At 44.4% G+C, this 27,759-nt stretch overlaps 2 protein-coding genes across 8 annotated transcripts in view; one reads left to right on the plus strand and one right to left on the minus strand.

Moving 5' to 3' along the window:
• SAFB2 (scaffold attachment factor B2) overlaps nucleotides 1-21,420 on the minus strand; it is a 67,770-nt gene extending 46,350 nt beyond the window's left edge. The window contains 8 exon segments of the mRNA XM_070744619.1: nucleotides 2,302-2,348; nucleotides 2,874-3,444; nucleotides 4,377-4,404; nucleotides 6,991-7,053; nucleotides 12,276-12,554; nucleotides 12,655-12,716; nucleotides 14,355-14,442; nucleotides 21,023-21,420. Coding sequence (XP_070600720.1) covers nucleotides 2,302-2,348; nucleotides 2,874-3,444; nucleotides 4,377-4,404; nucleotides 6,991-7,053; nucleotides 12,276-12,554; nucleotides 12,655-12,716; nucleotides 14,355-14,442; nucleotides 21,023-21,214 — 1,330 coding nt within the window. The 5' untranslated portion in view covers nucleotides 21,215-21,420.
• Nucleotides 21,421-27,214: 5,794 nt separating this feature from the next.
• The window catches only part of LOC139163771 (scaffold attachment factor B1-like), a 51,918-nt gene continuing 51,373 nt past the window's right edge, over nucleotides 27,215-27,759 (plus strand). For 2 of the 7 annotated variants that reach the window (XM_070744911.1, XM_070744883.1), the window contains exon 1: nucleotides 27,215-27,705. In XM_070744911.1, coding sequence (XP_070601012.1) covers nucleotides 27,484-27,705 — 222 coding nt within the window. In that variant the 5' untranslated portion in view covers nucleotides 27,215-27,483. The remainder of the gene's footprint in view (nucleotides 27,706-27,759) is intronic. The other 5 variants (XM_070744921.1, XM_070744892.1, XM_070744901.1 and 2 more) reach the window with 4 other exon arrangements.

Consider the following 27,759-nt stretch of genomic DNA (forward strand, 5'->3'; position numbering starts at 1 on the left):
CAGCTGTCAGCCTGGATAGCTTCAAGGCAGGATTAGACAGATTCATGGATGCCAAGTGTATTGGTGGTTATTGAAACGGATGTCCAAGTGCCACCTCTATATTGGTTGAGGCAGGCAGGATTCCCTTGGGTCCCATTTGTTGGGGGCCAGAGGAAAGGGAGGGTCTTGCCTCCTCTTTCTGCTCAAGATCCCCATGGACAATTGGTGGGCCACTGTGGGACACAGAATGCTGGACTCAATGGGCTTTGGCCTGATTCCGTATGGCTCTTCTTATGTTCATACGATCTGTTTCTATTGCTCCCCTCTGAGAGGAGGTTTTCGAAGTAGAGTAGGAATACTAGATTCTGTAACAGCTTTGTTTCCTAAGCCAGTGATGGCAAACCCATGGCACACGTGTCACAAGTGGCACACGGAGCCATATCGGTGGGCATGTGAGCTCAGATCTGGCATGCATGCATGTGCTGGCCAGCTGATTTGGGGGCCTTCTGGGTCCATTGGGAGTAGGAAAACAGGTTGTTTCCAGCCTCTGGGGGGGAAGCAAAAATGCCCCCCCCCCCAGGAAGTTGGGAAAAACGCCATTTTCTGCTTCGGAGGTCCTCCGGGGGTGTGGGGAAGGCCATTTTCACCCTCCCCAGGTTCCTAGAAAGGCTGAAGCCTTGGAAGAGCGAAAAACGGGCATGACATTGCGTGCCGGGGGGGGGGCACATTCATGCATGGGAGGGGCATGAATTATGGGTGTCAGCGTGTGCACGCACGACTCCCCCACGCTCCCCATTTTTAACACATCAATCAAAAAAGGTTCACCATCACTGCCCTAGCCCATCCATCTGGTAAACTCACAGGGCTCATTTTTCTCGCCATGTGCATATACACATCCGAACTAGACTGTGGTGTTTCTCTGTGTCATAATTATGGGGGTACAGTATAGGCATAATGGTTACCCCTTGAGAGCTGAATGCAATGAAATTTCATTTTAACGTATGCTGATTAGTGCACATTTAAAGTGACAATAAAGTTCTGTTCCATTCCAATTCCAATCCCTAATTCTATTCTAGTTCCGTTCTGTTCTATTCATCATTTTTTAGGACCTTTTAACTTTAATGGTTGCAAGTCGACAACTACCTGTAGCTATATTCTTATTCTTTATTTATTAGATTTAGTATGCCGCCCTTCTCAGATGACTCAGGACGGCATACAACAAACACAGTACAATACAGATGGAAAGAAATCTAATATTAAAAATTACTATGAAAAAAAACTAAGACACTTTAAAAAATCCCATTCATCCCAACAGAAGCATCCACGTTCGCCTAATCAATCACTGATGGCTACGGCTGGAGTTGATCTCGATACACACGGCCCCCATGCCCACCGGGAAAGATGGGTCTTCAAAACTTTGAGAAAGGCCAGGAGGGAGGGGGCGGTACGTATCTCCGGAGGGCGTTCATTCCAAAAGGCCAGAGCCGCCACAGAGAAGGCTCTTCCCCTGGGCCCATATGATGACATTGTCTGGCTGACAGGACCTGAAGAAGACTGTGGGACCTAACCGGCCGCTGGTATACACAAGGCAGAAGATGTTCCTGTAGGTAATCTGGTCGTAAGCCATGTAGGGCTTTATAGGTCATAACCAGCACTTTGAATTGTGACCGGAGACCAAGAGGCAGCCAATAAGCATTGGCTGCCGATCAATTTCCGGTCACAATTCAAAGTGTTGGTTATGACCTTTAAAGCCCTTCATGGCATCGGACCAGAATATCTCCGAGACCGCCTTCTGCCGCACGAATCCCAGCGACCGATTAGGTCCCACAGAGTGGGCCTTCTCTAGGTCCCGTCAACTAAACAATGTCGGTTGGCGGGCCCCAGGGGAAGAGCCTTCTCTGTGGCGGCCCCGGCCCTCTGGAACCAACTCCCCCCGGAGATTAGAACTGCCCCTACTCTCCCTGCCTTCCGTAAAGCTCTCAAAACCCACCTTTGTCGTCAGGCATGGGGGAACTGAAACACCTCCCCCGGCCACGTACAATTTATGTATGGTATGTTTGTGTGTGTGCTTGTTAATATAGTGGGGTTCTTTTTAAAACTATTTTACATACTTAAATTTATTGAATTTATTTTGATTGGTACGATTTATATTTTTTGTTGTGAGCCGCCCCGAGTTCGCGGAGAGGGGCGGCATACAAATCTAAATAAATAAATAAATAAATAAATAAATAAATAAATAAATAAATAAATAAATAAATAAATAAATAAATAAATAAATAAATAAATAAATAAATAAATAAATAAATATGGCCATAAACCTACCCTTCTCATCTTTGGGAGCACTTTTAGACTCTGCATCCTCATTTGTGCTAAAGACGAGAAAGAAAAAAGGTAAGAACATTATTCAAGCAAAAAAAAAAAAGCCATCTGGAAAACGAACAGGCATGACAATGGGTGCTATGATCAAATACCTACCAGAAAAAAACCAAACAGAAAAAAAAGAATTGACCTTTACTAAGGAAGGGGCACAGTGGGTCTTTTTAAACAAAAACAAAATACCTAAAGGAAACCCTCTGTTGACCACCAGAGAATTAACTGCTAAGGTTGTATTCCTGATTAGCAGTTAGTGATTAATATTAATATTATAAATATGAATGCTTTAAGAAAAAAAGAACAGCCAAACCTTCTCCTACAGAAACAAACTTTGTAAGGACAACTTTAAAAAAGAGGGGAGGGGAATCTATGTCGAAAGATAAGCTCTCTTCTCATTGGGGCCCTCGGCAGTGGGGGGAGTTCACTGGAAGGCATCAGAGCACTTTTTTTTTTGGCATTCATAAATAACCAACGGGCGAGAAAAAAAGACAGCGTCTGGTCTAAAACGGAGAGAAACAAACCTCTTGTTCTGATCACCACCCTCTTGGGCAGAGGACTCTCTAGTGGCAGAGGGCTCCTCCTCAACATTAGCCTTCACCTCCATCTTCTCGGCCTCTGGACTAACCACCTGGGGAGGACCTGTGTCCGACTCCGCGGTTTCCTCACTACAGGCTTCCAGAGTTTGGGCTTCTTTGCTACTCTCATCACCACCTCCACCTCCACCTCCACTCCTGCTCTCTACTGCTAAAGAGTCCGAGTCCGGTTTGGCTTCCTCAACTCTCTGCTCGCTCGCCTCCCCTTTCGCTACCACTAAGAGCTTTGCATCGTCCTCCTGGTTCTCGGCCTCAGCCGGGCCTGATTGGCTGTCTTTATCTACAAGGTCTTCTTCCGAGTGGGCGGGAGAGGCGGCGGCCAACATGTCTTCTTCTTCTCCTTCTCCTTCTTCTTCCTCCTCCTCCTCCTCCTCCTCGGCTTCTTCTTTGCCCGGCCATGAATTATTCGTTTCCTGCTCCTGCTCAGCTTCCGAAGTGTCTTCTTTAAGGGGATCAGATTTACAAGTGTCACCCAAAATGTCGAGCACTTTCTCATTTTCTATGGATTTAACAGGAATAGAATGGCACAAGGTTTAATCACCAGGGAAACATAGCAAAGACAAATGCCGGACGGGCATGGCTGCCCGACTAACACCCAGAGTGCAGGGCTTAAAGGCTAACACAGAGATTGGAAAACCCTCTGGGCCAACCACATTCACATGCCTAAAACCAACTGCAGTCTAACACGGCTATCAGAGCAGGGCCTGAAAGAGAGAAGGAAGAATAACCTTTATGCAGAGGTGCTTCCCAGCGTGGGTCCTTGGCTGTCTTCACACAACTGCAATTCTTGCCGAGACTCGCTTCCGAGCGCGGGGGTGTGGTTACTTGTGCAGGCGGGATCAGTGCTGTTCGGACTGTTCGGTGTGCGGGTTTTACCAATATTCTTTTACAGAGACTAAGTCCACATGTGAACACCGGAAGAACTTTGGAAGTGGTTCGAAATAGGTTTGGAGTCCAGAAAGCAAAAGCGGAAGGCCTTCCGTGACCTTCCGTCTTCAAGTCTTCGCGTAGCCACTTAACAGATTGGATCCCTGCTTTGACATTATTCTACTGCATCTCTCTAGCCAAAGTTACCGTCCCAAAGCCCTGTGCGATATCACAGGATCTGCTCGGCACGTCTTAGCGGCTCCTTTTCATACAAGGGGCCCAATCTGCTCCCCAGTGAAGGGATCTTAAAGCAAAATGACCCTCTCAGAAGTCTGATTACTGTGCGATAAGAATCAAAGGTGCTCCCGCAGATCTGGTGATATGGCCAGCATTTCCAATCTCTGTGGCTTTTCCTCTGGAGGTGTTCTGGACCGTGCACCAAGTTAGAATAATGGACTACAGCTACTTATTGGATAAAAACCAAAGAGAGTAACTAAAGGGATTGGTGTGCGAGACCTAGTGGGAAATGCACAGGAGGGGCAGAGGGTTTTTCAAATACAATACCTGATTCCAAAGGAAACTCGTCAAGCTCCTATTAAGAAACACAGACAAAAATAGGGGGTCAGGGTTCATCTGGCCCATATGATTATTCAAGCTATCTCTATCTTCTAGTTTTCTCTCTTTCATTAATTTTTCTTTTTTTCTTCCATCCATCCATCCATCCATCCTTCCATCTACCTATCTATCTTGATGTATGTATTGTGGTACCTCTAACGAACTTAATTCGTTCCGTGACCAGATTCTTAAGTAGAAAAGTGTGTAAGAAGAAGTAATTTTTCCCATAGGAATCAATGTAAAAGCAAATAATATGTGCGACTGGGGAAACCACAGGGAGGGTGGAGGCCCTGTTTCCTCCCAGGAGATTCCTAGAGGCCCCACGGAGGCTTTTTCCTGCCTTTTCCGGCCCTGTTTCTTCTCAGATTCCTAAAGAGGCCCCACGGAGGTTTCTCCCTGCCTTTTCCGGCCCTGTTTCCTCCCAGGAGATTCCTAGAGAGGCCCCGTGGAGGCTTCTCCCTGCCTTTTCCGGCCGTGTTTCCTCCCAGGAGATTCCTAGAGAGGCCCCGTGGAGGCTTCTCCCTGCCTTTTCCGGCCCTGTTTCCTCCCAGGAGATTCCTAGAGAGGCCCCGTGGAGGCTTCTCCCTGCCTTTTCCAGCCCTGTTTCCTCCCAGGAGATTCCTAAAGAGGCCCCATGGAGGTTTCTCCCTGCCTTTTCCGGCCCTGTTTCCTCCCAGGAGATTCCTAGAGAGGCTCCATGGAGGCTGCTCCCCACCTCTTCCAGCCCTGTTTCTACTCATAAGTGGAAAATTGCTTTAATGCAGCCAAATTCCAAGTCCCAATTGCACTAATAAATGGAAAATTGCTTAAATGCAGGGGTCCCCAAACTTGGCAACTTTAAGACTTATGGACTTCAACCCCCAGAATTCCAAGTCCCAATTGCACTTGTTAATGGAAAATAGCTTTAATGCAGGGGTCCTCAAACTTGGCAACTTTAAGACTTGTGGACTTCAACTTCCAGAATTCTCCAGCCAGCATAACTGGCTGGAGAATTCTTGGAGTTGAAGTCCATAAATCTTAAAGTTGCCAAGTTTGAAGACCTCTGCTTTAAATGAAACCCAAACATTTTCTGCTATTGGCTACTTAATTTCAAATCTACTTGCATGTCAATGAATTGTTTGGGGCACCTGGCAATGTTTCTGTCAAGAGGCTATGAAGTTCCAATGAGATTTCTGAATACAGGTAGCCCCTAATTTATAAATGTTCATTTAGTGATGTTCAAAGTTACAACAGCACCAAAAAAAGAGAGACTAGGGACTATTTCTCTCACACTTACAACTGTTGTAGCATCCCCATAGTCCATGTGGACAAAATTCACCTGCTTGGCAACTCAGTAATGACTGAGTTATGGGTGCAGTGTCCCAGGATTATGTCATCACGTTTTGTGACCTTCTGACAAGCAAAGTCAATGGGAAAGACATGTTCATTTAACAACCATGTTGCTAATTTATAAGTTGCACTAATTCACTTAATAATGGTGGGAAGACAGGTCCTAAAATGGGGCAACACTCACTTAACAGCAGCAATTTTGGGCTCAATTGTGATTGTAAGTCAAGGACTCCCTATACAGATGTCCAAATCTAATTTAAATGCATACTCACAATTCTTACTTAGGCAGGAAATTTCAATGTTTCTTCCACACCCAATTGCAACAGAACTCCAGTTCTGATGTAGAACTAAAAATCTATTTTTTTTCTCCAAGGGGAAAAAAACATCTACAAGCTCATAACATTGTTGCAAACTCCCAAATATTTCTATAGCGACATTCATGCCAGGAATGGAGGACAAGCATAACGTAATACTTTTTTGTTCTAAGCCAAAAAAAGGGAGCAGTTTTGCAACTGTACAGGATTTTCTTTCCCCTGTGCAAAGCAGAGAACTGAAAAACAGCGTCAAACCTCTTTGCTTATACAGTGATACCTTGTCTTACAAACTTAATTAGTTCCGGGACGAGGTTCTTAAGGTGAAAAGTTTGTAAGACGAAGCAATGTCTCCCATAGGAATCAATGGAAAAGCGATTAATGCGTGCAAGCCCAAAATTCACCCCTTTTGCCAGCCGAATCGCCCATTTTTGTGCTGCTGGGATTCCCCTGAGGCTCCCCTCCATGGGAAACCCCACCTCCGGACTTCTGTGTTTTTGCCATGCTGCAGGGGAATCCCAGCATCGCAAAAACGAGCGCTTTACTGGCAACGGAAATCTCACTGAGGCTCCCCTCACTGGGAAACCCCTCACTGGGACTTCCGTTGCCAGCGAAGCGCCCATTATCGTGCTGCTGGGATTTCCCTGCAGCATCATAAAAACCGGAAGTCCGGAGGTGGGGTTCCCCATGGAGGGGAGCCTCAGGAGAATCCCAGCAGCGCAAAAACGGGTGCTTCGCTGGCAACGGAAGTCCGGAGGCGGGGCATCCCAGCGGCAGCGGTGGGTTTGTAAGATGAAAATAGTTTGTAAGAAGAGGCAAACAAATCCTAAACCCCGGGTTTGTATCTCGAAAAGTTTGTATGACGAGGCGTTTGTAAGATGAGGTATCACTGTATTGTTAAGTTCTTCATACATTTCAAATACCTTCAGGTTTGCAATATCAGCAGATGTTAGATCTATGGTGTTACTGGCCTCTTCTGTCTCTCCCTAAAAGAGATTAAAAAGAAATAAAAATCCATCATATTTCCCGAAAAGCTACCATTCTTTCCAGTAAAAGTCAGGCCAGAAAACCATTCGCTCTCTCTTTGATCCATTATCCCCCAAACATGGTTGGTAGCCACACAAATCTACTCGCTTTCTCAAATAATAAATATAAAAATAAATATGAAGCGGAAGAAATAAAATGTGATGAGAGAAAAATGAGAGCTGCCTTTTGATATGGATGCTTCAATGGCTGATGCTGCTGTTTTCCTTTTAAATTCCTACCAGCTTTCCAACGGTCTGGGAATCGTACTTTCCAAAGATCCTAGGCCATGCCAACCACGAGTGCTGGAACCGTGGATTGGGGGATTACAGGTCCACCATCCTTAATGCACATGAGGCTAGAAACAGGCTCCCTATAAGAAGTTGGACTGCACTTTAAACAAGTCAAAAGCAACAAAGCAACACACCAAGCGCTCTAAGCATGTCAAAATCAGATTTGAGCCTTCAAGCACATCGGAAACAAGTGTTGGAAATCTGCTGGTTTGGTCTGATCAACAACAATAGGCCAAACACCACCACAAGGACAGAGATACAAGTCCAAATATTAGAGATAAGCAGGAGGTCCTCAACTTACAACTGTTTGTTTGATGACCGTTCAAAGTTACAACCGGCACTGAAAAACGTGACTTGGGTCCATTTTTCATAGTTGTCACCTTTGCGGCAACCCCACAATCACGTGATCGAAATTGTGATCCTTGGCAATCGGGTTCATACTTACGACGGTTGCAGTGCCTTTGGGGGGGGGGGGTCATGTGATCAGCACCTGTGATCTTCTGACAAGCAAAGCCAAGAAGGGAAGCCAGATTCATGTAACTACCGTGTTGCTAACTTAATAAATGCAGCTATTCACTGAACTGTTGTGGCCAAAAAAAAAAAAAAAAAGGTCATAAAATGGGGCAAAATTATCTCACAATTGTTTCACTTAGCCACACAAAGTTTGGCCTCTGTTGGGGTCAGAGGTCGAGGACTATCCATCCTGGATTTTGGATCCACAGCCGAAACAGCGCTGGCACTCAAGCTTCCTCTTGCAGCAGCTAAATCTTTTCCCCGAGTTCACCCAGTTGCCTAACCTCAAGCGACTTTCCTTACAGGTTCACTAAGAGGTGTGGTGCACCCACCCACAATATGCGACCGCTTATTATGGCTGCAGATCTGAAGTGCAGCACAGCCTTAGGTAACGCGCAGCTCTTAGGCATATTTCTACTTGCCTTCTACTCGCTAACCAGGGGCAGAAAGGCGGGAAGTCAAGTTGGAATAGAACACACCACCTGCCTAATTGCAGCCCTTCGTATCCACGTTAAGAGGTATACAGTGGTACCTCTACCTACGAACGCCTCTACTTATGAACTGTTCTAGGTAAGAACCGGGAGTTCAAGATTTTTTTGCCTCTTCTCAAGAATCATGTTCTGCTTACAAACCTGAGCCTCCGAAACTGTAACCGGAAAAGGCAGGGAGAAGCCTCCGTGGGGCCTCTCTAGGAATCTCCTGGGAGGAAACAGGGCCAGAAAGGCAGGGAGAAGCCTCCGTGGGGCCTCTCTAGGAATCTCCTGGGAGGAAACAGGGCCAGAAAGGCAGGGAGAAGCCTCCGTGGGGCCTCTTAAGGAATCTCCTGGGAGGAAACAGGGCCAGAAAGGCAGGGAGAAGCCTCGGTGAGGCCTCTTTAGGAATCTCCTGGGAGGAAACAGGGCCGGAAAAGGCGGGGAGAAGCCTCGGTGGGACCTCTCTAGGAATCTCCTGGGAGGAAACAGGGCCTCCACCCTCCCTGTGGTTTCCCCAATCGCACGCATTATTTTCTTTTACATTGATTCCTGTGGGGGAAATTACTTCTTCTTACAAATGTTTCTACTTAAGAACCTGGTCACGGAACAAATTAAGTTCGTAAGTAGAGGTACCACTGTTTTAACTTGCAAGAGGCCTTCAAGGAAGGTGATTGTTACCGCTCTGGTGGAGAATGGTTCAGAGAACCAGTAGCGGCGACAGCGTGAGGCTCCACCCACCCGCTCTGACATCATCATTTTCTGTTTTTTTAACCTTCTGCGCATGCGCAGGTGGTCAAAAGTCAGACCCGACGGCAGGCGCTTCCAGACCAGTAGAGAAGGTAAGTAAATTTCACCATTGGTTTGATGGCCCAGCCATCCGTGAAAATCTTCTCCATGAAGTGGGTCCTGTTAAGATAGTCATGAAGTGGGAGAGCCCATGCTAACAAGGTCAGTCAATGAATAGGCATAGCAGCTGAGTCAGCCAATGGAAGCTAGCCATTTCTGAGTCTGTGCAGAGAATTGAAACTGAGAAGCTTAAGGCTGGGCGTGGCTCCAGTCTCCACTCTCTGCTCTTTCACTCTGAACTCTGCTGAAATACAACTAACTCTTTCCTGCTGTCTGAGGAACTCTACTAATTGGATTGTAAATTCAGCTGTTACTATGTTTATAAAGAAGCTTATAAATCCAGCTGAATCTGTCATCTGTATGTGCTCCTGGTTTTGATTTTTGCAACAAACTTTAATAGGCCCGTATTCTATTACATCTGCCCTGGGGACAAGATTGCATGCTGGTACTCTTCAACTTACTACCATTCATTTGGTGACCATTCACAGGGTAGTCACTGAAAAAGGGACTTTTTGTTTATTTGTCTTGTCTATATGTTTTGTTTTTGTACTTCAGTGGGGTTTTTTTATATTTATATTTAATAAAAACTATTTTTTTTAAAAAGGGACTAGGGGCTGTTGTGGTGCAGCAATCCCCCAGGATCACATGATCAAAACTCAAGACGCTTAGCAACTGATTCATACTTATGACCGTGGCAGCATCCCAGGTTCAAATCATCCCCTTTTGAGACTTTCTGACCAGCAACCGCTGCGGCAATTCACAACTCTGGCGAGAAAGGTGCACAAAAAAAGGCAAACCTCACTTAGCAAATGTCTTCCTTAGCAACATAAATTGGGGGCTCAATTGTGGTTATAAGTTGAGGACTGCCTATATAAGGAGCTGAAGGAAGAAAGGAGAATTGGAACATTATCTGCTAGACCAGGAAAGCCAGTTTCTCTTAACACACGTTCATTTTGGTGCGTTTTCAAGCTTTGTAACCAAGACAGTGTTTCTCTGGAGACTTTAGGAAAGTGATGGGGAACCTTTTTTGATTTGCATGCCAAAACTGTGGCGAGGGGGGTGTTTGCCCAGGTTCGCCTTGTGCACCAGTTGCGACCCTACTTGGACCGGGAGTCACTGCCCACAGTCACTCATGCCCTCATCACCTCTAGGCTTGACTACTGTAACACTCTCTACATGGGGCTACCCTTGAAAAATGTTCGGAAACTTCAGATCGTGCAGAATGCAGCTGCGAGAGCAATCATGGACTTCCCCAAAAATGCCCATGTCACACCAACACTCCGCAGTCTGCATTGGTTGCCAATCAGTTTCTGGTCACAATTCAAAGTGTTGGTTATGACCTATAAAGCCCTTCATGGCACCGGACCAGATTATCTCAGGGACCGCCTTCTGCTGCACGAATCCCAGCGACCAGTTAGGTCCCACAGGGTGGATCTTCTTCAGGTCCCGTCAACTAAACAATGTCGCTTGGCGGGACCCATGGGAAGAGCCTTCTCTGTGGCGGCCCCGGTCCTCTGGAACCAACTCCCCCCAGAGATTAGAATTGCCCCCACCCTCCTTGCCTTTCGCAAGCTACTTAAAACCCACCTCTGCCGTCAGGCATGGGGGAACTGAGATCCTCTTTCCCTCTAGGCCTTTACAATTCTATGCATGGTATGTATGTATGTTTGGTTTTTATATTAATGGGTTTTTAATCGTTTTTAATATTAGATTACTATTGTACAGTTTTATTGTTGCTGTTAGCCGCTCTGAGTCTCCGGAGAGGGGCGGCATACAAATCCAATCAATCAATCAATCAATCAATCAATCAATCAATAAAACCAATAAAATAAAAATAAATAAAAATAAATAAAAATAAAATCAATAAAATCAATAAAATCAATAAAATCATCAATAAAATAAATAAAATAAATAAAATCAATAAAATAAATAAAATCAATAAAATCAATAAAATCAATAAAATCAATAAAATCAATAAATGAAATAAATGAAATAAATGAAATAAATGAAATAAAATAAATAAATGAAATAAATGAAATAAATCAATAAATGGGGTGTTTGGGTGTTCTAGTATGTGTGCACCTGCCTACACCTCTTTGCGGGGGGCCCCCACCCATGTTCACACATCCCGTGCTGTCCCCATGCATGAGCATAATCCCCCCCTGCCCCTAAGCATGCACCCAAGCCTCACTGACGCCCGAGATGTGAACAAACGGGCAAACTGGAACTTTGCAAAAACGGACTTCCGGTTTGCCCGTCGTGCTGTTTTTGGCCCTCCAGAAGGTTCAGGGAAATTTCCTGAAGCCCGAGAGTGCAAAAAACAGCACAACGGGCAAAATGAAAGTTATACTCTGAAAAATACGGTAATCGTGAGGATGTTGCAAACGTTGAACCTGTGAAAATCTCACTTTTTTCAGTGCCATTGTAACTTTTTGAACAAGTCACTAAAATCAACTGCTGCAAATCGAAGACCCCTTTAGAATCCGTTCACAAATCATTTGCAAAAAAGCATGCTTAGTAACGGAATTTTCAGTCACATATTCTTTTGCCTAAAGGGATGAGAGACTACAAAGAACCTAAAATATTTGCCACTATTCCAAACCAAAACATCTATGAGTTTTTGAAAACACGAGGAATATGGTTGCAAGACCAAGAGTTCGCTGCCCCTAACGCACAAGTCACACCAGTGATCCAAGCCTCCCTATAACCACCTTCTTCTACACACATAAAAATGAGTGAATGGAAACACACATGGGGGGAGGGGGGAAACGCACACACGCACAGCATTTCATTAATAAAGCTTTCTGAGGTTTCTAAACAAAGCATGCACTGAAAAAGTATTAACTGCAAACAAGAATGCCATGGCTATGGATTCATAAACACATACACACACATAAAGGTGGAGGGGATAAGAAGGGAGGTTATTTTTTCAACCCTGGGTCATTTACGTCCTTTCAAAGGGAGGAAGGAGGGAGGAAGAAAACGAAAAAAATATTTTTAAAAGAAACTGAAATGCTTAGAAGGATGGTGAATACATCTACTCCCGAAGAAGGTGCATACCATGGCTACTGGTATTTCTCTGGATTCTTCTGGCATGTCTGATAAGGATAGGGCTGCCTCCATGTTAGCCAGAGCACCTCCTGCCAGCTGCTCTGCAGGTCCTCTCCTTTCTGCATCAGCACTCTCCTTACTGTCAAAGAGGGAGTCAAGTCTACTATCCATACTGCTATCCTCTCGGCCGTCTACACCACTGCTGTTATCTATGACCGCTTCATCTAACACACTAATATCCATCATGTCAATATCCTGCAAGTTATCCAAACTTGCTTCATTATCCTCCTGCAAAAAGAAAAAGAAAAAAAAGGCCACATATATAATAGTTGCTGGGCTTCCGACGACGTAGAAGTCTTATGTGGTGGCCTATGTTCGTTTGCAATACCTGCCCATCTCCGGATTCGTCTTCAAGGCCGTTGTCATCTACTTCTTCCTCAAGTCTCCGCCCTAAAGAGAACAAAATCCTTAAGCAAGCACACACACTCTATCTATCTATCTATCTATCTATCTATCTATCTATCTATCTATCTACCTACCTACCCACCCACCCACCCACCTACCATCCTTTTTAATGACCCCCCTAATCCTTTGCGGGATGGAGTCAGGGCCACTGAATACAACATCATTGAAAAAAGTGACTTATGACCACTTTTCACACTTACAACCATGATCACATGATTTACAACTAACTTTTATGACAGTTGCAGTTTCCAGGAGTCATGCAATCGCCTTTTGTGATCTTCTGACAAGCAAAGTCCACAGGGAAACCAGATCCATTAACAACCATGTTATTAACGTAATATGGTAGTTATTCACTTAAACAAATGTGGCATGAAAAGTGGTAAAATAGGGCAAAACTCTCCTAACAAATTTCTCACTTGACATTAATTTGGAGCTCAGTTTGGGTCATAGGTTAAGGACTACCAGTAGATAAACTCTCTCCCTCCCTCCCTCCCTCCCTCCCTCCCCTTAAGTAACTTGGATCTATGCCATGGAGTTTTATACACATAGTCCTCAATAGGCAACCACATGTGGAACTAAAAGTCCAACTTTTATGTTGTATGGTTTTAATGATGGGGTTTAGATGTTTTTTAAATATTAGATTTGTTATATTGTTACTATTGTTGTTGTGAGCCGCCCCGAGTCTGCGGACAGGGGCGACATACAAATCTAATAAATTATTAATTATTATTTTAACTGTCAAGCAAAGTGGTCATTAAGTGAGTCATGCCCAATTTTACAACCCTTTTGCCATAGTTGTTAAGGAAATATGGCTTCCCCCACTGACTTTGCTGTCAAAAGCTGACTAGGAAGATCATGAGCCCAGGACACTGTAACCACCACACATATAAATTGCCAAGTGCCATTATTTTGATAATGGGGGTGGCTGTAATCATATATTACCTACCATATACCTCCCAGCGACTGATGAGGGCCCATGGGGATGGCCTTCTCCAGGTCCCGTCAACCAAACAATGCCAACTGGCAGGGCCTTCTCTGCGGCGGCTCTGACTCTCAGAACCAGCTGCCCCCAGAGATCGGTACCCTCCCCACCCTACTGACCTTCTGCAAAGCTGTAAAGACCTGGCTTTTCTGGCATTGACTGAATAAGATACCATCTAGATCTGGCCATGAGAGATATTGAGATGTATGGCTTGTACTAGGGTTTTGTAATTATTTTTTAAAATTGTTCTTTTAAATATTGTTTTTATTTGTTGTAAGCTGCCCAGAGTCCTTGAGGTGTTGGGCGGCATATAATTTAGGTAGGTAGGTAGGTAGGTACTGGCTATAAATCACTTCTTTCAATACTGTTGCAACTTTGGTTACTACAATGACTTGTATCATCGTTTCTCAACCTTGATGGCTGGAAATTTTGGGAATTGAAATCTGCATGTCTGAAAGTTGTCAACATTGGGGAAACTACATAAAGTGTTTTCAATCCTTGTTACTTCCCCGAGCACAGCAAATGTCATGAGGCCATCAGAGTACACAGATCTTAAAACAAATCTCTCAGCATTTGCAGAGCAGGAATTTGATGTCTATTAACCAATTTAACCCTTCACCTTTATCTATTTCCTTGTATACCTTTACTGCTTCTTTTTGACTCTTTCTTGGGAGTTATTTCGGACATCATTGGAATCTCATCGGGGTGTCCTCCTTCTTCCTCAATAGCCTGTTAGAATAAGACAAAGTCAGCATGGTAAACAGAGCAGTATTTAATTTGGCAAAAACTAAGTAGTGTTCCATCCATGATGGCCATTGACATAGAATAGAACGGAACTCTTTATTGATTGGACGCACAAGGAATTTCTCTCCATTGCATGTGTACATACAAGTAACAAGAGACAAATCATTATCATAACCATAACATACAATCATCATAAACCATAAGACACAACACTCAGTGATAGTCATAGGATACATAGAAACATAGAAGTCTAACGGCAGAAAAAGACCTCATGGTCCATCTAGTCTGCCCTTATACTATTTTCTGTATTTTATCTTAGGATGGATATATGTTTATCCCAGGCATGTTTAAATTCAGTTACTGTGGATTTATCTACCACGTCTGCTGGAAGTTTGTTCCAAGGATCTACTACTCTTTCAGTAAAATATTTTCTCATGTTGCTTTTGATCTTTCCCCCAACTAACTTCAAATTGTGTCCCCTTGTTCTTGTGTTCACTTTCCTGGACCTTATTTAACCCTTTAACATATTTAAATGTTTCAATCATGTCCCCCCTTTTCCTTCTGTACTAAACAAAAACAATCATTGTAAGTCGTAAGATACAAAGAACAAAGCTATAGTCATAAGATGCTAAAGATAATAGGATAGATGAGAAGAAAAATAGTAACACAACCCTACAACAACCTAGGCCCTAGGTTGTCAAACACAATTTCATTGAGGGCCACATCAGGGTTGTGCTTGATCTTGGGGGGGAGGCAGGGGGGGCAGCTCCACATCACTTGTGTTGGGGGCACCTATGGCAGTGCTCTGCCAGCAGAAGCAGACTCCTGAGCTGTTTTCAGCTGCAATGGCATCCTGCAACCCTTGGCCAGCAAAAATGGAGCTTGGGAGGACTGCAAACAGCCCTCCCAAGCTCCATTTTCGCTGGCAGAGGCCCCGCAGGCCAGTCCTTTACTGGTAGCCCCACAGACCAGATCTAAGCACTCCCATGGGCCAGATCCAGTCCCTGGGCCTTGAGTTTCACACCCCCTAGCCGAGGGCATAAGACAAGTGTTATAGGAACGTTATATCATGTCATAGAGACAGAAAGAAAAAAGGCAGTGGCAGTAAAGTGTGACCTCTATAAGTTCATAGAGAAAAGCCTGCATGACATTTTCTGCCTCAACAATCGGCTGAGGGGGCATGTGCAGCTGCTGTGGATTTGCAGAAGAGAAAGTTGGGACCAAGTCAGACTTCTGCCCTAACCCAACACGGCCCATTTTACAACCTTTCTTGTCATGTTCGTTAAGGGAATCACTGAAGCTGTTAAGTGAGCCACACGGCTGCTAAGCAAATCTGGCTTCCTCACTGACACCGCTTGTCGGAAGGTCGCAAAAGGGTGGATCACCTGATGCTGGGAGACTGCAACCGTCATGAATGTGAGTCAGCTGTCAAGCATCCAGATGTAAATCACATGACCATAGGGATGCTGCAACGGTTTGTAAGTTACTTTTTCCAGTAGCTTTGTAACTGCCCCCACCCTCTCTGCTTTCCACAAGATTCTGAAGACCCATCTCTGCCAACAGGCTTGGGGCCATTAATCCCATCATCTTGCCCCTGCTGGCGAATGAGTGTATACGGTTGACTGACTGAATGTGGGTTTTAAAATACAGTGGTACCTCAGTTCTCGACCACAATTCGTTCCAGAAGTTTGGTCGAGAACCGATTTGGTCGAGTACCAAATTAATTTATCCCATAGGAAATAATGGAAATGGATTTAATTGCTTCCCAGCCCCTGTTGACTCGCTGGGAACCAATTAAATCTATTTTCTTTATTTCCTATGGGATAAAAAATCCGAGGAGCTCTATAGTCTAAGCGCTCCAAGCTGCAGGAAGGGTGGGGGCGGCTGCAATCCCGGCAGCTTCAGGGGGCTCCTTTCCTCAGTGCTTCATCTTGTTACCTGTAGGCAGCTGCACCAACTTTCTCCTTCCCGGCGGTGGCAACAGTGGCGGCTTCCCTTTGAGTAGCAACAGCGCCGGGAATGTCACGTAATGAAGGGAAGCTGCTGGAGCGGCAGCAACTGCTGAGATGGCTCCGGCGGCTTCCCTTCATCACGTGACGTTCCTGGCGCTGTTGCTCCTCGAAGGGAAGCCGCTGCCGCTGTTGTCGCCGCCGGGAAGGAGAAAGTTGATGCAGCTGCCTACAGGTAACAAGATGAAGCATTGAGGAAAGGAGCCCCCCGAAGATGCCAGGATTGCAGCCGCCCCCGGCGATAACATTTCGGATAATTAACAAAATTTTCTGTGGCTGTTCGGTATCCGAATTTTTGTTCGGATACCGAAGGAAATTTTGGTGAAAATTTTGTTCGGTATCCGAAATGTACGACAACCAAGGCATTCGAGAACCGAGGTACCACTGTAAATGAATGAATGAATGAATAAAAATTAAAAAATAAAATAACTGCAGTCACTCAAATAACTTGTTAAGTTGAAGATAGCTTGCATTTCTGTTTATTTGCTTCCTAGAGGCAGCTCCCCCTTTTGCCTAGGCCAGGGATAGGAAAAGTTGGCTCTTCTATGACATGTGGACTTCAACTCCCAGAATTCCTCAGCTAGCATGATTGACTCAGGAATTCTGGGAATTGAAGTACACAAGTCATAGAAGAGCCAACTTTGTCTAGGAAGTCAAACAAGCCTACATCTCTAGCCCCAAGCATGACCGGAACCGTTCCCAGTCCAGCTTGTTCTTTCTCAGGCTAGACAGCTGATGCCTCCAGGTAAGCAGCAGGTAGACATTTGCCCATTTCTCTTTGGATGCTCTGCAACTGGCATATGGACACATTCCCAGGCCAGAGTTAATACTGAATCTTGAAGACAAATACCCTGATATATAGTCCTCAATTTACAACAGTTCGTTTAGTGACCCTTCAAAGTTATGACAACACTGGAAAGGGACATGATCATTTTTCATAGTTTTACCTTTGTTGCCTCCCTACAATGTGATCAAAACACAGATGCTGGGCATCTGATTCATACTTATAACCATGGCCCTGTCAACCCTGAAGCTATTTCTGAAGCATCTTCAAGGCTACCACAGCTATGCTGCTTAGAGCTGTGGGAACAGGAGGATGGAATACAGATAGCTGGGGACTCGTAGCCAACATGAAATTATTTCTCCTGGGAACTAAGGACGTCCCCACCAGGTATAGGGGAGACATGGAGTGAATCCATCTGGAGTTGGGGCTGTGGCTGAATTGGACCAAGTGATGAACATGGGAATGGGGGCGAGAACTTTGACTTTTAATTTGGGTGGGACCTTTAGAGTTGGGTTTTCATCAGATGTTCTAATATGATATGCCTAATAAGTCTATATTTTGAGGAGCTCCTAAGGCCTCAGAGTTTTGATTGTGTTAGGTCTGTTACTTGGAACCTTGACATTCCCAAGGTCATGTGATCTCCTTTTCCAAAATCAGTACAGAAGTCAGATTCATAGAAACATAGAAAACTGATGGCAGAATAATAATAATAATAATAATTATTATTATTATTATTATTTATTAGATTTGTATGCCGCCCCTCTCCCAAGAGTTCATGGTCCACCTAGTCTGCCCTTATACTATTTCCTGTATTTTATCTTAGGATGGATCTATGTTTATCCCAGACATGTTTAAATTCAGTTCCTGTGGATTTACCAACCACATCTGCTGGTTGGTAATTCACTCAACAACCATGTAACCAACGTATCAATTGCAGTGATTCACTTAACAACTGTGGCAAGAAAGATCATAAAATGAGGCAAAACTGACTTAACAAATGTCTCACTTAAAAACAGAAATTTTGAGTTCAAATGTCATCGTAAGTCGAGGACTACCCTGTACTTCCCCTTCCTGAAATATATCCAATCCTCTTTTCAAGCTACCAGTATGTTCTGTGAGTAGATATCATCATAATTCACAATAATAACTCCACAGATATATACAAATGAGTCTAGGTTAAATCTTTTCCCAATCTTTTGCATGATTTTAAATACTTAAGTATTCCCCTTCTCCTATCCAACCAAGCTAGAGTTCTAAATCTTTTATTGTATACTGCTCAAAAAAAGGGAACACTTAAACCACAGAATATAACTCCAAGTAAATCAAACTTCTGTGAAATTAAATGTCCACTTAGGAAGCAACACTGATTGACAATCAATTTCATATTGTTGTCAGCACATTCAACTTTGTACAGAACAAAGTATTCAATGAGAATATTTCATTCATTCAGAACTAGGATGTGTTATTTGAGTGTTCCCTTTATTTTTCTGAGCAGTATAGATGGAAAAGTCTGAGCCCACAATTTTTCTGGCTGGTCTGGTCACATGTCCTCCAGTTATTATATAATTTTTCAAGCACAGCAAACAAAACCACACAGTGTTCAACATCCAAATTTTCCATGAACAAGGATGGTGAAATTTGAAATTCTCTTTCCTAATAACTATATTCTTCGCTATAAATCTTTTCCTAATGAGAGATATCTTAAACCTCTTCAATATACACAACCTCAACTTACAACCTCAATTAAGGCCAAATTTTTCATCCTTTCTGGATTCCGACTAGCAGTGATTGGAGGGGTTGAAGATGATTTCATGTGCGCGTCCTAGCTCCAGAGCAAACGAAGCTTCACAGATTCACCCACCACTTGCATTGCCCAACAGGCCATGGACCAGTGCCAGTTTAGTCCAGGAGTTGGGCACCCCTATTTTAAAGGTTGTCCAGCCTTTGTCCAAACTTTTGACCTGCTTGAGCTGCACTGAGTGAAGAGAAATTGTCTTAGGATGCATATATCTATATCTATCTGTGTGTGTGTGTGTGTGTGTGTTAATATGTATAGATAACAAATTTATTTGGGGTTTTTTATAAATATCTTGTGGGGCTGCTGTACTTGCTACATGTGACCCATGCACTGCAGGTTGGATGTGCCTGTTTTAAAAAACGATATATTATGGCATAGTTTCCCTGTTAATTATTACAAGAGCAATACAGTATTCAGATGTGAAACAAGAGAATGGAAAGAATCCTGAAATGGATGAATTTGACTTTGGGAGAATTTTTTTTCCTGACCTACCATTGTTTTAAGATTACTACTTCAAATGCAGGGATCAATCCTTGTTTTGTTGTTCGTTATAGGAATCTGTCAAGTTACAAATGTTCAAATAAAAAGGAAAGGTACAAAAATATAAGCACCAGGTGACATTTCAAATGTTACACCACTTCTTATCTTCCACAGCTTCCACTAGGTTTCAGCTACCACAAACTAGAAAAGCTAATAGGTCACTGTTCAAGGGTCGCTGTTTTGTTTTTGCTGTGACTGCAGCAATTGAAAAGGGGTAGTCAAGAAGAATAAAAACATAATGTACACAATAGCAATAGAACTTAGACTTGCCAGTATATACAGCTTCACAGTTCTTTCAAAATGTACCTTGAGCTGAGTTACACCAAGCTTCCATCCCATTTGTTAAGAGGTAAATATTTCAGTTACATCACCATACATTGTTGGTATAGAATAGAACAAAATAGAATTCTTTATTGACCAAGTGTGATTGGATATACATACAAGGAATTTGTCTTTGGTACATATGCTCTCAGTGTACATAAAAGAAAAAGATACATTTGTCAAGAATCGTGAGGTATAACACTTAATAGAAACATAGAAGATTGACGGCAGAAAAAGACCTCATGGTCCATCCAGTCTGCCCCTATACTATTTCCTGTATTTTATCTTAGGATGGATCTATGTTTATCCCAGGCATGTTTAAATTCAGTTACTGTGGATTTACCAACCACCTCTGCTGGAAGTTTGTTCTAAGGATCTACCACTCTTTCAGTAAAATAACATTTTCTCACCTTGCTTCTGATCTTTCCCCCAACTAACTTCAGATTGTGCCCCCTGGTTCTTGTGTTCACTTTCCTATTAAAAACACTTCCCTCCTGAACTTTATTTAACCCTTTAATTAAATGTTTCGATCATGTCCCCCATCTCCCTTCTGTCCTCCACACTATGCAGGTGGAGTTCACGAAGTCTTTCCTCATAAGTTTGATGCTTAAGACCTTCCACCATTTTTGTAGTCTGTCTTTGGACCCGTTCAATTTTGTCAATATCTTTTTGTAGGTGAGGTCTCCAGAATTGGACACAGTATCCCAAATGTGGTCTCACCAGCGCTCTATACAGCGGGATCACAATCTCCTTCTTCCTGGTTGTTATACCTCTAGCTATGCAGCCAAGCATTCTACTCGCTTTATAATTTATAATTTAATAATTATTAATACTAATTATAATTATAAATAATTATATTTCCCCTCAAAAATAGTTAAATAGTTCCAGGCAATTCTCAGTCGAGGATTCAAGCAGCAGCCAACAATTCCGCAGGAATCCCTCAATACGCGGTTCCGAAGGCAACTCTTCATTTTTTATCGAGTCTACGTTTCGCCAAATCCCAGAAGGGGGGGCCAAAGTTAAATCCTCTGCGCGGCGCATGCGCAGAAGATTTAACCCTTCAGTCCCCTCCCCCACGGCCCTTCCCCGAAAAAAGTTCCGCGCTCTTCTTACCTTCCGGAGCCGCTCGAGCAGGACGCTCTTGTTGCCCCCGGTGTCCAGGTTGCGCTGCTTCAACTCAGCCCGCAGGTCGATCACCCGCAGGTCGCTCAGGCGCCGCCGGGTCATCCCGCCTCCGCTGCTTTCCGAGTCGCTGAGGATAACCGTCGTCTCTGCGACGAACCCGACCTGATTCTCCGCAGCCATAGGGAAAACTGTGGAGGAGGGGGGAGAAAAACGGCTTCCCGCGCAAAATGTTGGTTCTCAAAAAGAAAAAACCCAATACCGTATTAAGCCCTCCTCAAAAAAATTTAAAAAACAAATTTCTAAAAAAAACGGTAACGTCTATGTGGGGCGCGCGAGCGCTCCCGGCATGCATAAAATGGCTGGCGAACTTCTTGCTGCGCACGCGCAAAAGTAGCACGGTGAGGGATCACTGCGCATGTGCCTTCTTGGCTTTAACGCGGCCCTTAATGGGGAAAGAAGCCGTGGGGGGAGGGGGAGGGGCGCGCGCGCGACGTGGAGGAGCGGCGGAATAAAAGCGAACGAGGGGAGAAACGAAAGCGATTGGAAAGCGCATGCGTCCTGAGGCGTAGCTTGGCCCGCCGTGGAGGCGACTAAATTTAGGGAGGCGGAGAACGCATCGATGCGCGCATGCGGGGGTTGTTCGTTCTCCTCCCCCCCCCAGTCCTTGCCTGAATAGGGAATACTGTACTGTACAGTAGTGCTGACTAAAAATAGAAATTTAAAAAATGGGCTTCTTTTTTCTCTAGCCAAAAGTCAAATCCTGCAACCGTTCTTCGTAGGTTCCTTAAAATTTTAAATCACACTTGCTCTTTTTTTGCACTCTCAGCATCTTTTTGGTAATGTGACCAAAACTGGATGCAGTAATTCAAGGTGTGGCCTTAACTAAGACTTTATAAAGCGGTATTGATACTGATTTTATTTATTTATTTATTATTTTATTTATATGCTGCCCAATTCCAGAAAGACTCTGGGCGGTTTACAACAGGATATAAAATACATTTTTAAAACTTCATATTTTTTTAAAAATAAATTTTATTAATTTTGAATAATAACAGATACACACTACATAGAAGACGCATGGTCCCACCACCCAACATCATACATTCAGGCCCCTCCACCAAAATGAGTGTGTACTTTCTAAATATTATTTTAACCAAGAACAGTACCATATTTACAAATTATGGAGTGATTCCAGTTCATTCTTTATAACAGAGCCTTCTCTGTGGGGGGGCCGGCCCTCTGGAATCAGCTCCCCCCCCCCGAGATTCGCACTACCCCCACTTTCCTCGCCTTCTGTAAAATTTTAAAGACTTATTTATGCCGCCAGGCTTGGGGCCATTAGATCCTAGCCACCTGACCCAAGGAGTGTTTTAGTATGTTGAGTGAGTGGTGATAAATGTTTTTAAAGTACAGTATATTAGAGCTTTTTAAGTCTTTTTTAGCCATATTAATTGGATTTTTAGATGTATTTGTTATATTGTTTTGGTGGGTTGTGAGCCACCCCTAGTCCTCGGAGGGGGGGGGCATACAAATCCAATTAATTAATTAATTAATTAATTAATTAATTAATTGATAAAGTTGGTCTCAATTCTACTAATCCTAAAACCTCTATCCCTGTCCCATCTTGCCATCAGTTCTTTCACTTTATTTTCATTAATCATTTTTGTGTCCATAATTTCAAACTGAGTGTATTCTACCATGTGTTGCACCATTGAACGGGTCCAAAGATGGGCTACAAAAATGGTGAAGGTCTTAAGCATAAAACCTATTAGGAAAGACTGAATGAACTCAATCTGTAGAGTCTGGAGGACAGAAGGGAAAGGGGGGACATGATCGAAACATTTAAAATATGTTAAAGGGTTAAATAAAGTTGGGGAGGGAAGAGTTTTTAATAGGAAAGTGAACACAAGAACAAGGGGACGCAATCTGAGGTTCGTTGGGGGAAAGATCAGAAGCAACATGAGAAAATATTATTTTACTGAAAAAGTAGTAGATGCTTAAGAACAAACTTCCAGCAGACGTGGTTGGTAAATCCACAGTAACTGAATTTAAACATGCCTGGGATAAACATATATCCATCCTGATATAAAATAAAGGAAATAGTATGAGGGCAGACTAGATGGACCATAAGGGTTTTTTCTGCCCTCAATCTTCTATGTTTCTATGTACCGGTACCAATTTTGTATTGTCCATTTTGTTGCATCCTTCCAACCTAAAGCTATTACCGCTTGGGCACTTTCTATAGCAGCTTCTTTAATTTCTCTGAATTCACCCATATCACTTCTTATTACTAATACTGCCATCTCCTTTGTAATCACCCATTTTATGTTTAACATCCTCTTAATTTCGTCTTGCACCTCTTTCCAAAATTTCTGCACTGCCAAACACTCCCAAAACATATACACGAACACACCTCTCTCCTCTTTAAAAAATTCATAAAATATTAAGAAAAAAATCAGTTAAAAATCACGTACATACATATCATTCAAGGCCGGACTTCGTAAAAACATAGAAACATAGAAGATTGACGGCAGAAAAAGACCTCATGGTCCATCTAATCTGCCCTTATACTATTTCCTGTATTTTATCCTAGGATGGATATATCCCAACAAAATGATGTTTAACATCGACAAGAGCAAAGTCCTTCACCTAGGCAGAAAAAAACCCTGGACACACATACAGCCTGGGAGAAACCCCTCTTAGCAGTAGCGACTGCGAAAGAGACCTCGGAGTCTTGGTGGACAATCAACTAAACATGAGCCAACAATGTGCAGCAGCAACTAAAAAAGCCAACACAGTCCTAAACTGCATCAACAAGGGAATACACTCCAAGACCAGGGAAGTCTTAATACCACTCTAATACGCCCTGCTCCGACCACACCTGGAGCACTGTATTCAGTTCGGGTCACCACACTTCAAAAGAGACATTGAAACTCTGGAGAAGGTGCAAAAAAGAGCAACCAAGATGATTAAGGGATTGGAAACCAAGACTTACGAGGAGAGACTGAGGGAACTGGGCATGGATAGCCTAGAGAAAAGGAGGGCCAGAGCAGACATGATAGCAGTCTACAAGTATACGAGGGGACATCACAGAGAGGATGTTCTTCAGGGCACCAGAGGGCCGGACGAGGAACAACGGCTGGAAGCTGACCAAGGAGAGATTCAACATGGAGATAAGGAGGAACTTCCTGAGGGTCAGAGCGATCAACCAATGGAACAACCTACCAACGGACGTTGTGAACTCCGACACTCTGGATATTTTTAAGAGAAGATTGAACTGCCACTTGACTGGTGTGCTACAGGGTTCCTGCTTGGGCAGGGGGTTGAACTCGATGGCCTTCATGACCTCTTTCAACTCTAACAATCAATCAATCAATCAATCAATCAATAAAATAAATAAATAAACAAGTAAATAAGTAAGTAAATAAATAAGTTAAATTAAATAAATAAATTAAATGAATGAATGAATGAATGAATAAATAGTTTATCCCAGGCATGTTTAAATTCTGTTACTGTGGATTTACCAACCATGTCTGCTTGCGAGATCAATGGCCCCCAGCCTACCGGAAAAGCCAGCTCTTCAATGCTTTCCAGAAGGCCAATTATTTTGATTCTGTCTGTTGCTTATATAACCAAAAGATTGTACAGCTTTTTTGGCTACTGCCACACACTGCCTTGACCGGCCACTATGATGTATGAGGCAGAAGACAGTCCCCTAAGTAACATTACTAATTTACCTACATAACGTAAGTATGTGATTAACTTAACAACTGCAGTTATTCACTTAACTGGCAAGAAAGGTTGTAAAATGGGGCAAAATTCACTTTAAAAACTGACTTGTTTAGCATTGGAAATGTTGGCTCCCGGGACTACCTGCAACTCTTTACGGTAACAAGGAGCAGCTTTGATTAATGCTTCTAGTTTCTTTGAAGCAACAAAGCGAGAATCTGATTTCTGATAAGAACCACTTCAAAGCAATGCCCCAAAGGTTTAACTTGAATAACCCAAAAAATTATTATACGGGAAACACCCCTCCTGAATATGCAATTAGGCATTAACAGGTCATGCTAAGAATATTATGGGATGCGCTGAATGTTGAGATGGTGTATAAATAGTTGTTGAACATGCGCTATAGATGCTTGATGACTCAAATGAAGCTGGCCAATTGAACCACGCATTCCAAACCCGATATGTTTGAGCTCTCTAATAATATAAAGTTATTTTTCTCACCTTGTGCCTGTGGGAGACCTCAGATAGCCCTTAGCATTACAGTGTTCACATTGTGGCTCACCTTTCGCAGATTCGGTGTATCGCGTGTTTTTAAGAAGACCGTGCCGGTCCTGACGGTAGGAAAAGGGCATGACATGAACGCATGTGCGGTCAGGGGCTCGTGGTGTCTGCAGTGGGGTTTCACTACGGGTGAGTGGCTGGGGTGAAGGCCTTGGCAGGCTGTGGCGGAGTCAATGGTGGGCCCAAACCTAAACGGGAAACTTGGTTCCAGTAGCGGCCATGTAGCGCATAGCCTAGCTCTGGATCTTCGCATGTCCTGCCCCACCGTAAGCACTGCCTTCCCCCACTGTTCACCCCTCGCTCCCCTCTTGCACCGGATCCCACAACCACCTGCGCTGCCACCGTTCGCCCCAAGAGCAAGAGGCGAGTGAGGCAAACGGTGGCAAGCGGGTGGTGGGGGGGCAAATGGTGGTGGGCAGCGGCAATCGGGCAGTTATTTGTTTGCCCATTTCCAGGGTTTTTTTGCTTCTGCGCATGAAGGGGCGTGTTCCCGGCCCATTCTGGTAGGGCTGGGAATGGTAGCCCACTCCTGGGCGGAGTCGAGGGGGAAGCGGAAGGCTCACTGCCCTCTGCCTTGGCGGCTTTTCTGCTCTGGACGGGACGAGGGGAAGCAAGGCAGGCCTCTCCTTTCTTCCCCTCCAGATCCCTGAGCGTTTTCAAGGTGGTGGCTGCAGTGGCCAAGGGCATCGCGTGGTTAGCGGCGGAGAGGTGCCGTCTTTTGCCTCTTCTCAAGAACCATTTTATTTATTCGATTTTAATGCTGCCCTCCTCCTTAGACTCAGGGCTGCTCACAACATGTTAGCAATAGCACTTTTTAACAGAGCCAGCCTATTGCCCCCACAATCTGGGTCCTCATTTTACCCACCTCGGAAGGATGGAAGGCTGAGTCAACCTTGAGCCGGTGATGAGATTTGAACCGCTGACCTACAGATCTAGTCAGTTTCAGCGACCTGCAGTATAGCACTCTACTTGCTGTGCTACTCCGGCTCTATTTTCCACTTACAAACCCGAGCCTCCAAAACTGTAACTGAAAAAGGCAGGGAGAAGCCTCTGTGGGGCCTCTCTAGGAATCTCCTGGGAGGAAACAGGGCCGGAAAAGGCAGGGAGAAGCCTCCGTGGGGCCTCTCTAGGAATCTCCTGGGAGGAAACAAGGCTGGAAATGGCAAGAAGCCTCCGTGGGGCCTCTCTAGGAATTTTCTAGGAACAGGGCCAGAAAAGGCAGGGAGAAGCCTCCACGGGGCCTCTATAGGAATCTCCTGGGAGAAAAGGGCCGTCACCCTCCCTGTGGTTTCCCCAATCGCACGCATTATTTACTTTTACGTTGATTCCTATGGGAAAAATTGCTGCTTCTTACAAACTTTTCTGCTTAAGAACATGGTCATGGAACAAATTAAGTTCATAAGTAGAGGTACCACTTTATTATTATATCTTTACATACCTCCAATATGTACTTGACAAAACAAATAAATAAATAAAAATAGTTACAATGTAAATGTATAGAATACTTTTGCTATAAAGACGTAAATATTTTAAAAATAACTTTCTGCTGTGTTTGTCTTCAATTATCTTCAAAGACTTCAGTTCCTGATATCCTAGTCTGTGGTTGGCCTATTTGGGTTGGGCAGCTTCTGAAAAATGCAACTCTAACCATCCCAGCCAGGATGGGGAAACTCTGCTCTAACTTGCTTAGCTCTATACTGTAGTTCAAAGGAATGGGAAGGAAAGGGACGCGAAAGGAAACGACCCGCTGTCGCTCGCGCGTGCGCGCCGAATTCCCGCTGCTCCCTCGCTTTCCTCCTGTGCGCGCGCACTCTTCGTGAGTTTCGGCCTGCCGCGCCTGCGCAGGCTGGTCGTCTTTCCTCTTCAATCATCTTTCCCCCATCCTTCCGCGCAGGCGCAGCTTGAGCGCCCCCTCTTCCTCAGGCCGTGCTGGTCTCTCGGTGTTAGGCCTTCCCGCCATTTTGTCTGAGGGGGAGAAAGAAGCGGGTCGTAGTGGGGGGGCGGCCGCGGCGAGGAAAAATAAAACGAAAAAGCAAAAAAAAAACCCCGAAGGGAAGCCGTGTAGTTTTATTTTATCCTTCCTGCGCCGTGATTATTGCCCCGCGACTTGTTTCGGTCACTTCATGTGAGGAAAAGCGGCGCCTGGAAGCTCGTCGCGGATGGCGGAGGAGGCTCAAGGGCCAGCCGGGCCCGGTGGCGAAGACGAGGCGGTGGCGGAGCTGGCGGCTCCTCCAGCGGGCGGCTCCGGGGCGACCCCTGCGACTTCGACCCCTCGGCGGCGCCTGAGCGACCTGCGAGTGATCGACCTCCGGGCCGAGCTGAAGCGCCGCAATCTGGACACGGGCGGCAACAAGAGCGTCCTCCTCGAGCGGCTGCAAAGCGTGAGCGTCCCGGCCGACGCGCGGGGAAGGGAACGGGGGGGGGGGGGAGATCGG

Source organism: Erythrolamprus reginae, chromosome 1 (assembly GCF_031021105.1).
Source record: "Erythrolamprus reginae isolate rEryReg1 chromosome 1, rEryReg1.hap1, whole genome shotgun sequence".
NCBI classification, from domain to species: Eukaryota; Metazoa; Chordata; class Lepidosauria; order Squamata; family Dipsadidae; genus Erythrolamprus; species Erythrolamprus reginae.